Source organism: Electrona antarctica (genome assembly GCF_951216825.1).
Source record: "Electrona antarctica genome assembly, chromosome: 10".
NCBI classification, from domain to species: Eukaryota; Metazoa; Chordata; class Actinopteri; order Myctophiformes; family Myctophidae; genus Electrona; species Electrona antarctica.
Genome location: NC_136791.1, coordinates 6806230 through 6825453, shown reverse-complemented (window position 1 = coordinate 6825453; position 19224 = coordinate 6806230). Strand labels below are relative to the sequence as shown.

The following is a 19224-nucleotide window of genomic DNA, read 5'->3' as shown; positions in this document are numbered from 1 at the left end:
GTCTCCACAGTCAGCTGAATTATAAAAAATGTGAATGGATTTTCTAGGTGAAAGTGATTTTGGGCAGTTTTGCGTGGGCTCTAAATGTGTTAAACATCCCAACGCATCCCACACACAGACTGGAATCCTTCCCTGCTGAGTGTCTCACATCCCACGTTGATGCTTTCAAACACTCCCCAGGCTTCAGAGGAACTGCGGCGGTCGGCGCCTGCAGCATCCTCGTTGAAAATGAATAAATCAATGCAGATCAAACCGCTGCCGCATATTTGATTTTCTCCCACTCTGTCTGTATAAATATTTCCCACTTTATCCACGCCTTGCTATGATTGTTTTTAGATTGCTTGTTTGAGTGTGTGTGTGTGTGTGTGTGTGTGTGTGTGTGTGTGTGGCGGGGGGGGGGGAGACCCTCATCTGAAAATATGTTATTCCAAAGAGTCAAGGACCACCCCAGAGTCAAGGACCCCCCCCCAGAGTCAAGGCCCCCCCACCCCAGAGTCAAGGACGAAGGATATTTGAGTTAAAAACATTCGCGGTGAAAGAATATATATTCAAAGATTTGCGCCACACATTTTCACGAATTTTCAAAAATAGCAGACAGCGCTCCGAGCTTGTAGATCTGCTATTTTTCAACAGCTAAAGTATAAAATAATGGTTAAACGCAAATGTTCCAGGTCTTAATGGTTTATCCCATTTTGACCTACAGACCTGACAGCTTTCTGAAAAAGCTATGTTTCTATGTCAGTCGTTCTTCGATTTTTCAAAAATAGCAGACCTACAAGCTCGTAGCGCGCCACTCGGTGGCGCGCTACGAGCTTGTAGATCTGCTATTTTTCAATAGCTAAAGCATAACGTAATGCTAACACCAAAAGGGGTTCCTGCCCAACATGGGTTAAGAGAGAGAGAGAGAGAGAGAGAGAGAGAGAGAATGATGATACTAGCAGAGAGTGTGATATTGTATGGACTGTATACTTACGCCACTAACGCAGACGTCACAAAACATGTGTTTACACAAATGGGTGTGCTGTGGCTTATTTGCATTTTTTTTATGTCTCTGGGCCGTTTTATTTTCTTCCGTGCGTGTGCACGTGTGCGTGCTCGCTTTATGCTCAAGTCAGAGGGGAGTACGATAGGTACGGCAGCACATCTGTGAGGGAAATCTGATGCCCCTTGCCACTCTAATTAGCCACCTGCAACACACACACACACACACACACACACACACACACACACACACACACACACGCGCGCGCACACGAGATTCACACCTGGGTGGAGGAAGAAAGAGAAAGGATAATTATTGAGTTTCTAGTTTCCAGTTCCACCCTTTGCGCCTCTATAGGGCTTCACCTTAAGGAATGGCTGACAGCTTCTAAATGGATGGTCACAGGTCCTTGATAAAGGACCATACGTCTTCCGTCTGGGTGGGCCAGGTGTAGCCTGGCTAATAAGCCAGACTCAAATCGTCGTGTGGTATTTGAGTCTGGAGATGCTGTGTATGGATCTTGTTTCCCGGGGGGCGGGTTCAAACATTTTCTCTTTGACGCAATTGGTCAGAGCTACTGTCAGTCAAAGGTCTCAAGCATTGAACGTCACTGTACCAAAGCCCGCCCATATTGCATACCGTGTCCCGATTGGCCACACCAGTTCTCTGGTGTAGGAAATGGGCGTACAATTGAGCCTCTCCAGACCGTAATCCGCCGGCAGGCTGATTCGGTCTGGCTTATTAGCCAGGCTAGGGGCCAGGTGCGCTCTGCTCTGTTCCATTCTTTCTTTTTTGCTTGTAAAGCGCCCTGGACTACATCTGCGCGCACCACTACCGACGACTGTAAAGACGACCGTAATGAGTCTTTTTTTCATGATTGGCTGCCTCTAAGCCAATATGGAGACTTACCCATAAAACCCATAGTCTGAATGGCATAAAAGCCCATACTCTGAACGCCGCAACGCAGAGGGAGTGGCAACAGAAGCTAATGTTTTGAGCTAACTGGAGCCAGAGGAAAGCTCAGTCGGAAACGAACGAAATGGGGGCGCTACAAGAGCTCGTTGTACCTGTCAGTTATGACCGAGTCATTCTTGTTTTTGTTTTTTTTTACTCCATTGACCCGCTAGTGTAACACATCCCACTGCGTCGGGCTGCCAAACTGTTAACCCATTTTTGGCGGGAACCCCTTTTGTTGTTAGCATTATGTTATGCTTTAGCTATTTAAAAATAGCAGATCTACAAGCTCATACGAGCTTGTAGGTCTGCTATTTTTGAAAAATCGAAGAACCACTGACATATAAACATGGCTTTTTCAGAAAACTGTCATTTTCAAACAGACATTTTTTTAATCTGATCTCAGGTCAAAATGGGTTTGAAACGCACATGAACCTGGATTAGATTAGAGGGTATTTACGTTGCATCGAATCAGCTTTTATATATGATTGTACTGCCCCCCCCCCCCCCCCCCCCCCCCCCTCCCTACTCTCCTCTATAAGCCTCAGCTTGATAGTGGGGCTGTAGAAATGTGCTAAAAGCTGTGATAAGTCCTGAACTGATACCTACCTATACTCCTGCACTAGGGCCTCCCACTTCCTTAGTTCCAGCTCAGACCAGGCCAGGCCGGGTCAGGCCGGGTCAGGCCAGGCCGGGTCAGGCCAGGCCGGGCCAGCTTTAGTCAAAGCTGGGAAGGGGTGTAAAGCACTCGTCCCCTAACACTGGGGAGGGACCCAAGGTTGAGTCGCTGACCAATTTTTATGGGCGCCTTTTTTATTTTTTTGTTTCCTACATTCAAAACATTAAAAAAAAAAAAAAACTTTCCCCCAAAAAGCTAAAATGTTCATGAATTTCAAAGAAATTAGAAAACAAATGTTTAAGTAAGTAATGTGTGCCACGCTACGAGCTTGTAGATCTGTGCAAATCTTTGAATATATTATTCCTTCACACAGCAAGGCAGAGACATTGCCAAAGCATTTCCGGGGGTCCCCAGCCAAAAAAGAAGAGAACCCCTGATTTCGCAGACTTTTGTTTATCACACCAGATGAAACGCTGTGAGGGGTCTGTGGTGATCCAGGAGGCACAGAGGATCATGATGGCTCTGATTCTGGCCCGCTGGGCCTGCTGCTTCTGGTGGAATGCTCTGTTCACTAGCTGACCTTATTAGCAGGGCCTCCCCCTGCGGGGCCCCCGAGGCACTGAGGCCCCCCCACGGGGCCCCCGAGGCACTGAGGCCCCCCACGGGGCCCCCGAGGCACTGAGGCCCACTGCAGCCACCTGAAAGGTTGCCTGCCTACCTGCCACGCTCTGCTGTTGGCAGCTTTTAATAAAGCCCTGCATGGGGGGGGGGGGGGGGGGGGTTGTGTGTGTGTGTGTGTGTGTGTGTGTGTATTAATATTATTTTGTTTTGTATGTCTATATTAATTGTAGCTGTGTGGGTGCCACATTATTGTCTCACCTACACAAATGCAGTTTTTATCATCAAACAGTCTGTGTAATGTACTAAAGTCCCCACTCCTCTCCTCTCCTCTCCTCCCCTCTCCCCTCTCCCTCTCCTCCCCTCCCCCTCCCCTCTCCTCCCCTCTCCCTCTCCTCACCCTCCCCTCCCCCCCCCCCCCTCTCCCCTCTCCCTCTCCTCCGCTCTCCTCTCCTCTCCCTCCACATCAGATAAGAGTTTTCCTCGGCCGGTGGTCACGCCCGAGAACCAGGTGGTGCTGAGGAACGAGGAGGCTCTCTTCCACTGCCAGTTCACGGCGGAGCCCCCGCCCACCCTGGAGTGGTACCATGACAACGAGCTGTTGGTCAACAAGTCCCGGTATGTGTGTGCACCCCCCCCCCCCCCCCCCACCCAGAGCCATATAGCTGAGAGAGAGTTGCGCCATCGAGAGGTCAGAAAACTGTGCTCGAGCGCTGTTCATGCAGCCCTGGAGTGTGACAAGCTGGAGTTTGAAATACATTGTTTTCAACGAGGGCGGCGCAAATATCAGCATTTTAAACTGATTTAACTGTTTTAAAGTATTGTACAGTGACAACTAAAGTCTCTGTAATGTTTATAAAAAAACTATCTAAAATAAAGGAATTTAAGATCCAGTAAGGTCCAGTGCATTCTGCCAACTTCTGGTCCAGGACTTGTCAGTCTTTGCCAATAGAAGTCAATGTAGAAGTCTAGAAGAGCCGCCGTTGGATTGGCCCCGTGAAGTGAACACAGTTGTCGTAACTCTGTCGTATTTCAATGGCTCTGCCCCCACCTGACCAGTGAGTGAGCTTGTAGATCGGGTATTTTCAAATGGCCAAAATGTATATAGTATTTATGTATTTAATGTATGTTTTGTAATAATAATCAAAACCTGCAAGGTAACTTGTATCTAAAGTTGCCAAATAATTGCAGTTGAGTACAATATTTGCCTCTGAGATGAAGTGGAGTAGAAGTAAAAGTACTGTAAATTGGAAATACTCACATAAAGTACAAATACCTCAAAATTACAGTTACTTTCCACCACTGCCCCACAGCCTCTCTCTCTCTCTCTCTCTCTCTCTCTCTCTCTCTGTCTTTATCATCTGTTCTCTTGTATGACACTTTCTCCTGCTGTTCTACACCTCCCTCCCTCATTCCATGTTCTGCACGCACGCACGCACGCACGCACGCACGCACGCACGCACGCACGCACTTTGTTCAACTCATTCTCTCTTCCTTACTCCCAAATGTCAACTCACTTCTCTTCCACCTTCTCATATCTCTCTCTCTCCCGTACGTGTGTGGCATATATTAATCCTCCCGAATGGTAAAACTCTCTCTCTGTGTCTATCTCTCTCTCTCTCTCTCTGTGTCTATATCTCTCTCTCTCTCTCTCTCTCTCTCTCTCTCTCTCTCTCTCTCTCTCTCTCTCTCTCTCTCTCTCTCTCTCTCTCTCTCTGTGTCTATATCTCTCTCTCTCTCCGATATGTGTTTGCTATCACAGCTCCCGCTGAGATGAATTTGAGGGGTAATGTTGCGCCGCAGAGGAATGTTATTCCTGGACCAAAGCACTGCTGTTGCTGCTGCACCACGCGGCTATACATCACACACTCCCTCCCTCCCTCCCTGTGTCTGTTACGCCAGGGCTCCACCGGACGCGTTGCGTTGCGTCTGCGTCGCGTCAAAAAACGCACCGGTTCAATTTTAATGCACGCGTCGCGTCTCCGTCAACGCGGGCAGTGGAGCCACCCTTCATTGATTAAAAAGGGAACATTCCCTGACGGTGACGGAGACGCGACGCTGACGCGCCTGGTGGAGCCCGGCCGTTACTCTGTAGCTCTGCATGGTCGTCTCCCACCCTGTAGTCTCCCACCCTCCCTGTGTCTGTTACTCTGTAGCTCGGTATGGTCGTCTCCCACCCTGTAGTCTCCCACCCTCCCTGTGTCTGTTACTCTGTAGCTCTGCATGGTCGTCTCCCACCCTGTAGTCTCCCACCCTCCCTGTGTCTGTTACTCTGTAGCTCTGAATGGTCGTCTCCCACCCTGTAGTCTCCCACCCTGTAGTCTCCCTCCCTCCCTGTGTCTGTTACTCTGTAGCTCTGAATGGTCGTCTCCCACCCTGTAGTCTCCCTCCCTCCCTGTGTCTGTTACTCTGTAGCTCTGCATGGTCGTCTCCCACCATGTAGTCTCCCACCCTCCCTGTGTCTGTTACTCTGTAGCTCTGTGTGGTTCTTGTACCGTTGAACCACCAAAAAAAACAAGAAAATAACTGCCAGGTGCTCTTGTAGCGGCCATTTTAGTTCGTTTCCGACGTTCTTCTGTTGGTTCACTCACTGTGTTTGTTATGGCTTTCCTCTATAGCTCCACTTAGCTCATAGCATTAGCTGCAGAGTACGGGCTTTTATGCCGTTCAGATTCCCATTGGCTTAGGAGGCAGCCAATCATGCCTAGGTCGTGTTTAGAGTCGTCTTTGCGGTCGTCAGTAGTGGTGCGGTGCAAATGTAGGCCAGGCTGCTCTGCTTCGCACCTGGCAAAATAAACAAAACAATGCAAGGCCATCGTTCATCACATTTAGAGGCCCTGATTTGTGGAATTCTCTGGATGCATCTCTTAAGTCCTCATTATCCTTGCCAATATTCAAGAAACATCTAAAGCGATATCTTATTTCTTCCTTGCTGTAGTCTACATGATTTAGTTTGATGGGTTATCTTTTCTTTTGTGTTTTGTTGTTGTTGTTGTTGTTGTTGTATTGTCTATTCTCTTCTTTTGTGCAGTTCTGTTTTTATTTCCTTATTGCACAGCTGCTCCTTTTGTCAACTTGTATTATTTTTATTGAACTTTTAACCTGTTTAAATAATGCCCTCTTCCTTTAAGGAAAAGGATTCCAAATAAGCCAGCTGGCTCCTTCCTTTCCTTGCACAGTATTTTGGTTCATTTATTTTATAACTAGGTGCTAAATAAATAAACTAAACTAAAGCCCTTAGGCTTACAATCAGCCTGCCACCGCGTCGCATGTAAACACCTCATGCGAGCACCAGAAAATAGGCCATTTGTGTAAAGCCTCACCTTTCTTGAATGCAAGCCTGTTCACCGTGGTGGGGCAGGGGGGCAGGGGGGGCAGGGGGGGGTCCTCCTACACTACACAGCATATGATGGGAGAGATTGTGTTCAGTGAGTGAGGGAAGGTGAAGGGAGTGTGTGAACATCAATACCCAGTCGCTTGTGTAATGAGCTTGTCAGACACAGGCGCTGTGTGTGACCCCCACCCACCCAGAAACCCCCCTCACCCACCCCCCACATCGCAGCACTAATGCTGAGTAAGCATCGCTGCTGCCGCGCCGGAATGGATAATAATGTGCGGCGCACACATGGGTACACACACACACACGCATGCACATACATACAGTACACACACGCGCACGCATGCACTGCGCACACACACACACACACACACTACATTGGCCGCCTGTTCGTCCATTCTTACACTCTAGAGTCTACACTCACAAGCAGTGCTGTAAAGTAACTAAAGACATTTACTTAACGGTTTGACTGCGGATCACGACTTTCCCAACTTTTGTTTTCATTGTTTAATTCGCTGTTTTTTATCACATGTTTAAGAGATACATGGTGTCCAGTGGACATTAGTATACGTAGGAACGCTTTGCGTGTGTGCGAGCGCGTGTCGGCCCATCTAGCCCTAGCGAGGCCCATCTAGGATTGCATTTCTGGCTGCGCCACTGACACACACACACACACACACACACACACACACACACAACTAAAGTTTTCAAATGTAGTGGAGTAAAAGTACAATATTTGCCTCTGAGATGTAGTGTACTAGAAGTAAAAGTACTGGAAATTGGAAATACTCCAAAAGAAGTATCTCAAAGCGTATACTTGGGTAAAGTTCCTAGTTGCTTTCCACCCCTGGTGAGAGGCTGGTATGTGATGCTATGTGTGGTGTTTATTGATCTGGCCTCGTGGAATGGCAACGGAACACGGCTGTCTGTCTGGCTGTCTGTGGGGGATTGTTTCTGCTTTGCACCTGTGCACTTCACACACACCCGCCAAGCAAAAACAGTCTTTGATGTTGTCTAAGACGCGTTGCTCGATGTGTGAACTTTGGGTGTGCTTCTTTATGCTTCGGTAAAAAAATAATAAAAATAAAAGTGTCTTACAACAATGACACTTTAATTACACTTGCAATGGTCCTTTACGGCTGCCGTTTTGACATGAAATAGCGGGGTAATACAAAGGTTACCAATGAGGGTAATTAAGTTCAGTTCCATTTAAAGGAAGGGTATGTGATTTTCTGTGGCTAAAATAAGTGTTTAAAAGCTCTATATTGTGACAGTGGCCTTGTGGTTAGAGTGTCCGCCCTGAAACTGGGAGGTCAGGGGTTCGATCCCCGGCCGGGGTCATACCAAAGACTGTAAAAATGAGACTCAATGCCTCCCTGCTTGGCACTCAGCATCAATGGGTTGGATTGGGGGTCAAATCAACTAATGATTCCCGAGCGTGGCGCACGCTGCGGCTCACCGCTCCAAGAGATGGGTCAAATGCGGAGAACAAATTTCACTGCGGTAACGTCTGTGACTAATCGTGACTAATAGTACTCATTGCTAATTTGCTATAGAGCAGTGGTTTTCAACCCGTTTCATTTCAAGGCCCATTATTTATTCGGCTTTTGAGCCACGAACCACCATCTGATGACATTTAGCCTCTCAGAACCACCATCTGATGACATTTAGCCTCTCAGAACCACCATCTGATGACATTTAGCCTCTCAGAACCACCATCTGATGACATTTAGCCTCTCAGACCCAAAACTAAACAATATTTTGTTGTCATTGGATAAGATTTTGTCTACAATTCCATGCTTTTGGCAAACATTTATCAACATAAATAAAAGGTCTACATTCTCTAATTGTGTAGACTTGTGTAGATTAAGTAATGCAGATGTTTAACAATAATGTAACTCTTGAGAGCGTAAAGAGTTAAAGATCTATAAGGGTCTATTTGGTTATCAATATCAACTCTCCATCATTTAGCTGGCAACCACCTGGAACCCCCTCAAGGACCACTGGTGGTCCCCCGGACCACTGGTTGAAAACCACTGCTGTAGAGTGTTTGATCAGTAACATGGCTCTCCAGCTTTTTATTAAACCGAAAATAAAATTTATTTTCTGAAACTGAAACTGAAACCGTCCGGGATACTAATTTTATCCAATCATGATAGAGAACGCAGTCAGGATACAGATTAATGTAGCAGAGCCTTTCCGGTGAGCCAATAGAGTGTCGCAGTCCCGCCCCCTTTCATGACGACGCCAGGCCCAGGAAATGAATCCCAATGCATTTTTCCCATAGACATTTCAAAACGTATTTATTTAAAGACCTTATAAGCGTCGTACGAAGCCAACTCTTGTCGTGACAAATCATGACAACAAACACAATATTTTGGACCAAACAAATAATTACAAAGAAGAAAAACAACAAAAAAAGTGTTGTAACCTGCCGTTTTCTTCTTCTTTCTAATTATTTGTTCAGCTCGAAAAATTGTGTTTGTCGTCATGATTTGTCACGACAAGAGTTGGCTTTGTCCGCGGCGTAAACGTCTTTAAATAAATACTTTCTGAAAAGTCTATGAGGAAAATGAACGGGTATTTGCACAATGCAATAGCAGCACCCTGACTCTGTTTGACCTGAATGGAATTGTACAGAACTTTGATTGGCATCATTGGTAACGCCTGTATTTACCCTTTACTATTTCATGTCAAAATGGCTACTGTGAAAAAGGTCTATTGTTTTGGCTATAAGCGAAGGGGGAAAACACAACACACCTAACAGTGAGTTGTATGTCATCAGTAAAATTGATAAAACAAACCAAGCTTAAAGGTTCCTATAGCTGTCAAAGCTACTCTTGCTGTGGTTAATTAAAGTACCGACGTCACTCATCGCTATGCCATGTGGTTGTTTTAGGCTTCTGAGCCAACTAACGTTCCACAGAACAGTTAGCCATCGTTGCGTTGGAAACCTGCACGCACGCACTCACAACACACACACGCACGCACTCACAACACACGCACGCACGCACTCACAACACACACACACACTCACAACACACGCACGCACTCACAACACACGCACGCATGCACGCACTCACAACACACGCACGCACGCACTCACAACACACGCACGCATGCACGCACCCACAACACACGCACGCACTCACAACACACGCACGCGCACACACACACACACTTGCACGCACGCACGCACGTACACACACACACACTACCAAAGCTCGTTACCCCCCCGCTGCGGTACACAGACAGAAGGGATACCACAGAAAGATCCCCTTTCCTCAGGGCTTCCATCGCAGCACCAGACGGGGGACCTTCATAAATCCCCTTTTTTATTTTGGCCGGCTCTGCTTAAGAAACACACGGCGTTCCCAAAATGCAGCATCCAGCAGCAGTTCCTGCCTAGTTTAGCTTCACTTATTCCTCTCGAGAGTCTGACCTCCATATTAACCCATTTTGGGTGGGAACCCCTTTTGGTGTTAGCATTATGTTATGCTTTAGCTATTGAAAAATAGCAGATCTACAAGCTCATAGCGCGCCACCGAGTGGCGCGCTACGAGCTTGTAGGTCTGCTATTTTTGAAAAATCGAAGAACGACTGACATAGAAACATAGCTTTTTCAGAAAACTGTCAGGATGTAGAAGACATTTTTAAAATCTGATCTCAGGTAAAAATGGGTTAATTTAGCCCATAGCAGGAACTACAGACGTGAAAATAATGAGCCTCTCTGGGTCGTGACAGGCTGCTGAGTTCCCCTGTCAGTCGTGTTGGGGCCTAGAGTTGTCCTGTCAGTCGTGTTGGGGCCTAGAGTTGTCCTGTCAGTCGTGTTGTGGCCTAGAGTTCCCCTGTCAGTCGTGTTGGGGCCTAGAGTTCCCCTGTCAGTCGTGTTGTGGCCTAGAGTTCCCCTGTCAGTCGTGTTGGGGCCTAGAGTTCCCCTGTCAGTCGTGTTGGGGCCTAGAGTTGTCCTGTCAGTCGTGTTGGGGCCTAGAGTTGTCCTGTCAGTCGTGTTGGGGCCTAGAGTTCCCCTGTCAGTCGTGTTGGGGCCTAGAGTTCCCCTGTCAGTCGTGTTGGGGCCTAGAGTTCCCCTGTCAGTCGTGTTGGGGCCTAGAGTTCCCCTGTCAGTCGTGTTGGGGCCTAGAGTTCCCCTGTCAGTCGTGTTGGGGCCTAGAGTTGCCCTGTCAGTCGTGTTGGGGCCTAGAGTTCCCCTGTCAGTCGTGTTGGGGCCTAGAGTTCCCCTGTCAGTCGTGTTGGGGCCTAGAGTTCCCCTGTCAGTCGTGTTGGGGCCTAGAGTTCCCCTGTCAGTCGTGTTGGGGCCTAGAGTTCCCCTGTCAGTCGTGTTGGGGCCTAGAGTTCCCCTGTCAGTCGTGTTGGGGCCTAGAGTTCCCCTGTCAGTCGTGTTGGGGCCTAGAGTTCCCCTGTCAGTCGTGTTGGGGCCTAGAGTTGCCCTGTCAGTCGTGTTGGGGCCTAGAGTTCCCCTGTCAGTCGTGTTGGGGCCTAGAGTTGCCCTGTCAGTCGTGTTGGGGCCTAGAGTTGTTGTTGGTGGATGGAGAGGCTGTCATCCTGTCTTAAAGGCCAGACCTTAATTACTTGTGCTTTCTTTAGTGTGCAGCCTGCCAGGAGCAGCCTTTAGTGTGCAGCCTGCCAGGAGCAGCCTTTAGTGTGCAGCCTGCCAGGAGCAGCCTTTAGTGTGCAGCCTGCCAGGAGCAGCCTTTAGTGTGCAGCCTGCCAGGAGCAGCCTTTAGTGTGCAGCCTGCCAGGAGCAGCCTTTAGTGTGCAGCCTGCCAGGAGCAGCCTTTAGTGTGCAGCCTGCCAGGAGCAGCCTTTAGTGTGCAGCCTGCCAGGAGCAGCCTTTAGTGTGCAGCCTGCCAGGAGCAGCCTTTAGTGTGCAGCCTGCCAGGAGCAGCCTGCCAGGAGCAGCCTGCCAGGAGCAGCCTTTAGTGTGCAGCCTGCCAGGAGCGAGCCACCGCACTGGGCTTAGGGAAGCAACGGCCTCCATGAACTTAAAGATGGAGTGCTGTTCTGTTTTGTATGTGTCTATCAGTCTATGGAGTTAACACATTACTCTAATACAGGGGTTCTCAACCCGTGGGTCGCGACCCCTCGAGGGGTCGCCAAATTATTTTGGGGGGGCCCCAAATTATTTTAAAAATAAGTTTTTTTTTTCTTTTTGCAACTGAATGGCTGTAAAGTGGAAATGAAGAGTTTACATATAGTACACATAGTACATGCATACACCTTCCCTAATGATTATGGTTTCAGTATTTATTTATGGTGTATTGTCTCTATTATTAAGGTTATTGTAGCAGTCAATTTATATTGGGGGTCGGGAGGGGGCGGGGCGGGGGTCCCGATACGTTGCCAAAGCATTTTCGGGGGTCCCCGGCCAAAAAGGTTGAGAACCCCTGCTCTAATAGACCCCCAGGGGGTGGTTAGAATATTCAAATGTCTTCCCTGTGTATTTTTGGTTTCTTCCTGAATGCTAAAAGCCTTTTGAGTCAAAGGCCCCCAATCGAAATAACGTGACATCACAAAATTCATACAACAACAGCTGTGTGCGCGGCTTCAATTCACCACCCACCTGAAAACCAGGCATACTTAATGAACTGGTCAGAGTGGCCACATAAAAACATTATTTTAATGCCTTCTGTACACTTTTTTTGAAAAAAGTCTTTCTCCTATCCAAGCCACTTAGGATGTTGCTTTATGTACAGCGAAGGCCTGCGTCATCATTTTGTAGCATGTCTTACAATTTACAACAATTTGTTGTAATATGACTGGCAGTTCACATGTAACAAACCATAACATATTAGCTTTATACAAAACATATCATATCAGAGAAATATTATATTTGCAATGTGCAATTATGAAGTGTAATTTGGGCTTCATAGTCTGCCTGAAACCAGATGGCTTATGTTTACAGAACCAGGGTGATTAAGATGGTGCCACATAAGGGGCACCACAACATTATTATGTATTTAGTTTGAGCATGTGTACATAAAACCTATCCATCTCTCATGCTAAATAGGTAAAATAAAACTAGATGGTTTATAAATCACCCAAATGTGGCAGTACTGTGAATGTATCTGTTTTTGTAAAAGAGAAATTCCTGTGGCAGCATCCACGCTGTTAATGAGCTAACCCATTCTGGGCGGGAACCCCTTTTTGGTGTTTTAAAGCATTTAGCTATTGAAAAATAGCAGATCTACAAGCTCATAGCGCGGCACCGAGTGCCGCGCTATGAGCTTGTAGGTCTGCTATCTTAGAAAAATCGGGAAAATGTGCCTCAAATCTTTGAATATATATTATTACAGAGTGAACATTTTAACTCAAATCTTTGCTTCTGGTGGAGGTCCCTGGAACAACATATTTTCAGATGGGGGGTCGGTGGCATATTACATATCATTTTTGGGGTCCTTGGCATGAAATATTGAGCACCACTGATACAGAAACATGAGGTTTTTCAGAAAACTGTCAGGGTTTTGAAGACATTTTTTTTAAATGTCGACGTCAGCCCTAAATGGGTTAAACTAAAGGACCATGCTGGTGGGCTGGCATGTTTAGCCCATTGACTTCACGTTCACTGCAGAACATTTTCCAAAGCATGCCATATGGTTTGTTTGATTTCTGAGGAAGCCTTTGGATTGCTTTCAAATACGGAATGAAAATGTACTCGCAGAGACTTGAAACTTGTTTGAGATGGCTTATATCCCATAGTCTAAACATCATTGTGTGGTTATCCTTTATCAAAGTATTGTTGTCGTTTCATTTTAATGCATTTCACAGCTCAGATTGATTCGGCAAAGCCTTGCCAAAACAGTGTTAGTGTCTGGAGATCAGATTGATTTACAAACCTATAAACTGGTCCAAGGATGTTTGGCCAACAATATTGACTCAATTATTCAGTTAAGTTTTAATGACAATGCTGGATGAAATGTAAACAAGCATGAAAACATAATTAACCCATAAATAGTGTATAATGATGTGCATGTGTGATACATGGCTGTGAGTCGACAATGACATGTAGTGTATTGATACATATTCTGAAAAGAAATCCGGGGACAATAAGACATTTAGTAATTGGGTCTTGTAATCAAAATAAGAACATTATTAATGGTGCGTAAAAAAGAACATCTAAAACTTGCCACGGACAAGACCAAGTAGTCTTTGCCACGGACACATCTGTCCGTGTGTGGACATATCGATGACCCCTGGTCCTGTTATGTGTCCCTGTGTGGACATATCGATGACCCCTAGTCCTATCATTTGTAACTTTGTCTCACTGTGAGCGTTTTGAGTCAGTGGTTCTGTAACTCTGTCTGTTCTCCTGTTTCCCCACAGGGTGGTGCTGTACTCCAACGGAACGCTGCACATCACCCAGGTCAAGCCCAGAAACACGGGGGTCTACAAGTGTGTGGGCCGCGGTCCCAGAGGTCCTGATGTCACTCTGGAGGCGTCCATTATCATAGCAGGTGAACACCACACACACACACACACACACACACACACACACACACACACACACAGTTATTGAACTGGCGACAGATAAATGGCTTGCCTCACTGGGACCTGAGTTTAAGAGGGTAATGGGTTAATGTCAGCCCCTCACAGCTCCACCGCCCTTCTCAGTCTTTATTCTCATTCCTCACCTCCTCTCAGTCTTTTACTAAGAGCACACCGATGGGTCGAGAGAGACGCAACAAAACGTTTTTTGGCGTTCGTCCCGGCGGTGTGATATGTCCTGCTGCACGTCGGCGCTTGGTGGCGCTTGTCGACCCCAAGTGATTGAATTGGTTCAATTCAATGGTCAACTACATCTACATGCGTCTACTCGCAACCGTTTGGTTGCGAGGAGTTGCATCATTGCATGGCGACCCCTTGGTGTGGTTTGGGCTAGATCTGGCCTGTGATAATACCATTGCACCTTACTGTGACGTCGTCCGCCCAGCTGTAACCTCCACAGAGAGCGGACTGTGAGCCTTGTTCCTGACTCACCCTCCTCCTCATCCACTCTCCTCATCCACTCTCCCCTGTTCCTCTGTTAGATATTTCCTCCTTATGTCCCGTCTTCCTCACTCAACAGCTGTTTGTGGCGACCAGCTGCTCATTTAATAGATTGTGTTGACATTGGACGCGTTAGCCAAACAAATCACAGTGTGCATGTTGCAGAGAAAACAAACACAATAGTGATGTAATTACCTACCAGTGTTGGGCAATATTACTCAAGAGAGTAATATGTTGTTACATATTACTCCTTACAAAAGTAATAATATATTACTTATTACTTGGAATCAAGAGTAATATATTACTCTACATATTATATTACATATTACTTTTGCCCCCTCCACCCAAAAAAAGGGATGTACAACACAATATGTTTAGCCAGCTTCTTTTAGAACTGAATACATTTGTTTTGCATAATAATATTAAGAGTCACCAATCGGCCAAAAATGCTATAAAATAAAGCAGCAATCTCTCTTGACCTTTTAAATGAAATGTTTTCATATTCAAATCCTGAGTAATATGTACAGTAATATGTGCTATAATATGGTAGAATATTACTTTTTGGCAGAGTAATACCTGGCTTACACTACTCGTTACTGGGTGAAGTAATATTACAGTAATATTACTGCCCAACACTAATTACCTACCAAATTATGATCACATTTTCATTATATCAGCGAAAGTGTAAAAAAATAATAAAATAAAACTGTGCCACACTCTAGTTTTAGCTTAACACTGAGCAAAGGTTCGTAGTTGGTATTGTTTTGGCTTGGGTCTGTGGCTCTGCGCACTCACACACGCGCACATGCAGACGCACCATGCACACACGCATGCAGACGCGCACACACAAAGCATGCACGTTAATAATATGCATCATACACATCATGTTGTGTTGACTGTACATGATTATATGTTGCTGAAACATCCAGTTAAACACGCATCAACAAGCTAATTATCTGCAAATCAAACACGAGTATCATCTACACTCGAGTGCCTTTCTTTCCCAAAGACAAACAAAAGCTACTTTGTGAACTCACGGTTCACATCTCTCTCAATTTAACAACCGAGGGAGCATCTGAACTGAAAATGCATGTATGTGCATGTTTTTAACATTTTGAATAAGCTTAGGATAGGAATTCCAGCTCTCGGTGTACATGGTGTCCTCCAAACAGCTTGTTTCGTTCTGCTGAAGCCCCCCCCCGTTTCCCCAAGGCTTGGGATTAACGTGGTACAACTGTACCCTGCCGTTTTAACCCACTTTGGGCGGGAACCCCTTTTGGTGTTTTAAAGCATTATGTTATACTTTATCTATTGAAAAATAGCAGATCTACAAGCTCATAGCGCGGCACCGAGTGCCGCGCTATGAACTTGTAGGTCTGCTATTTTTGAAAAATCGTAAAAATGTGCATCAAATCTTATATATATTATTACTGAGTGAACATTTTAACTCAAATCTTTGCTTCCGGGGAGGTCCCTGGACCAACATATTTTCAGATGGGAGGCATATTACATAGTTTTTGGGGTCCTTGACATGAAATATTGAGCACCACTTATACAGAATTTAATTTAATTTTAATTTTAATTTCAACGTCATTTTGGGCGGGAACCCCTTTTGGTGTTAGCATTATGTTATGCTTTAGCTATTGAAAAATAGCAGATCTACAAGCTACGAGCTTGTAGGTCTGCTATTTTTGAAAAATCGAAGAACGACTGACATAGAAACATAGCTTTTTCAGAAAACTGTCAGGATTTTTGAAGACATTTTATTAAATGTCGACGTCAGGCCTAAACGGGTTAACCCACTGAGCTAGGGGATCTCTTCAAATACCTTAATTCACTTAATCTGTTAGTTAATCCCCCCGGGGCATTATCAGGGGGGAGGGACTGTGTCACTGTAGAATTTCGTGCTTTTTGGGACAAGTTTAAACAGTCTAAGCCTTTTCTTTTCTCTCTCTTGCCTTCCAAGATCCAGCTCTTTCTTTCTCTCGTCTTTCATCCGCTGAAAATGCCTACTTTTCTGGGATTAATTGATTTGGATCTCGGACTCATAAAAAGGTCATCGACCTTGTTTCAGAGGCACGTTGGCCAATAAAGCCGTAATGGCTTCCATTTGTGAGACCCCCCCACACACACACACACACACACACACACACACACACACACACACACACACACACACACACACACATTATTGTACTATACTGTAGTGTACTAGTGGTTATGTAGAAATCTTAAGGTCCTACTCCTTACACACCGGAGGCTTTATTCAAAGTGTTCTTAGTCGCCCCACTCAGGCCTTGGCTTAATGCCCACGTCTCCCACTTATATACTGAAACACTGCCATGTGTGTTTATGGGGGGGGTTGAAAGAACATGTGTGAATAATTACTTTTGTCAAATAAGAACATTAACTCCATTTTTGCTCGCTAGGTGGTAGCATCATGAGCACACCAGACCTGTGCCCCCCGTCCGCTCTCACTCTACGATGCTTGGTTCATGAGCACACCTAACCTGTGCCCCTCGTCGTCCGCTCTCTCTCTACCATCCTTGGTCCATGAGCACACCTAACCTGTGCCCCCCGTCGTCTCCTCTCACTCTACCATCCTTGGTCCATGAGCACACCTAACCTGTGCCCCCCGTCGTCTCCTCTCACTCTACCATCCTTGGTTCATGAGCACACCTAACCTGTGCCCCCCGTCGTCTCCTCTCACTCTACCATCCTTGGTTCATGAGCACACCTAACCTGTGCCCCCCGTCGTCTCCTCTCACTCTACCATCCTTGGTTCATGAGCACACCTAACCTGTGCCCCCCGTCGTCTCCTCTCACTCTACCATCCTTGGTTCATGAGCACACCTAACCTGTGCCCCCCGTCGTCTCCTCTCACTCTACCATCCTTGGTTCATGAGCACACCTAACCTGTGCCCCCCGTCGTCTCCTCTCACTCTACCATCCTTGGTCCATGAGCACACCTAACCTGTGCCCCCCGTCGTCTCCTCTCACTCTACCATCCTTGGTTCATGAGCACACCTAACCTGTGCCCCCCGTCGTCCGCTCTCACTCTACCATCCTTGGTTCATGAGCACACCTAACCTGTGCCCCCCGTCGTCTCCTCTCACTCTACCATCCTTGGTTCATGAGCACACCTAACCTGTGCCCCCCGTCGTCCGCTCTCACTCTACCATCCTTGGTCCATGAGCACACCTAACCTGTGCCCCCCGTCGTCTCCTCTCACTCTACCATCCTTGGTTCATGAGCACACCTAACCTGTGCCCCCCGTCGTCCGCTCTCACTCTACCATCCTTGGTTCATGAGCACACCTAACCTGTGCCCCCCGTCCGCTCTCTCTACCATCCTTGGTTCATGAGCACACCTAACCTGTGCCCCCCGTCCGCTCTGACTCTACCATCCTTGGTTCATGAGCACACCTAACCTGTGCCCCCCGTCCCCTCTCACTCTACCATCCTTGGTTCATGAGCACACCTAACCTGTGCCCCCCGTCCCCTCTCCCTCTACCATCCTTGGTTCATGAGCACACCTAACCTGTGCCCCCCGTCCGCTCTCTCTCTACCATCCTTGGTTCATGAGCACACCTAACCTGTGCCCCCCGTCCCCTCTCCCTCTACCATCCTTGGTTCATGAGCACACCTAACCTGTGCCCCCCGTCGTCCGCTCTCACTCTACCATCCTTGGTTCATGAGCACACCTAACCTGTGCCCCCCGTCGTCCGCTCTCACTCTACCATCCTTGGTCCATGAGCACACCTAACCTGTGCCCCCCGTCGTCTCCTCTCACTCTACCATCCTTGGTTCATGAGCACACCTAACCTGTGCCCCCCGTCGTCCGCTCTCACTCTACCATCCTTGGTTCATGAGCACACCTAACCTGTGCCCCCCGTCCGCTCTCTCTACCATCCTTGGTTCATGAGCACACCTAACCTGTGCCCCCCGTCCGCTCTGACTCTACCATCCTTGGTTCATGAGCACACCTAACCTGTGCCCCCCGTCCCCTCTCACTCTACCATCCTTGGTTCATGAGCACACCTAACCTGTGCCCCCCGTCCCCTCTCCCTCTACCATCCTTGGTTCATGAGCACACCTAACCTGTGCCCCCCGTCCGCTCTCACTCTACCATCCTTGGTCCATGAGCACACCAAACCTGTGCCCCCCGTCCACTCTCACTCTACCATCCTTGGTTCATGAGCACACCTAACCTGTGCCCCCCGTCCGCTCTCACTCTACCATCCTTGGTCCATGAGCACACCAAACCTGTGCCCCCCGTCCGCTCTCACTCTACCATCCTTGGTTCATGAGCACACTTAACCTGTGCCCCCCGTTAACCACTCACTCTACCATCCTTGGTTCATGAGCACACCAGACCTGTGCCCCCCGTCCACTCTCACTCTACCATCCTTGGTTCATGAGCACACCAAACCTGTACCCCCCGTCCCCTCTCACTCTACCATCCTTGGTCCATGAGCACACCTAACCTGTGCCCCCCGTCCGCTCTCACTCTACCATCCTTGGTTCATGTGGGGGCTGTTGTTGTGAGCACATTGATCGTTAGCCGTAAGCCTTATCGTTACCCTTATCTCTCGTCACCAGCTCAGTGGCCTTGTGGTTAGACTCTCCGCCCTGAGACTGGGAGGTCGGGTGTTCGATCCCCGACCGGGTCATACCAAAGACTCTAAAAATGGGACCCAATGCCTCCCTG

General features: G+C 47.4%; 1 protein-coding gene across 1 annotated transcript in view; it reads left to right on the top strand.

Annotated features, from left to right (window-relative positions):
- LOC306931517 (inactive tyrosine-protein kinase 7-like) overlaps positions 1–19224 on the top strand; it is a gene marked incomplete at its 5' end in the record, with an annotated part of 90982 nt that overhangs the window by 41505 nt on the left and 30253 nt on the right. Inside the window, 2 exon segments of the mRNA XM_079512918.1 lie at positions 3644–3791; positions 13852–13982. Coding sequence (XP_079369044.1) covers positions 3644–3791; positions 13852–13982 — 279 coding nt within the window.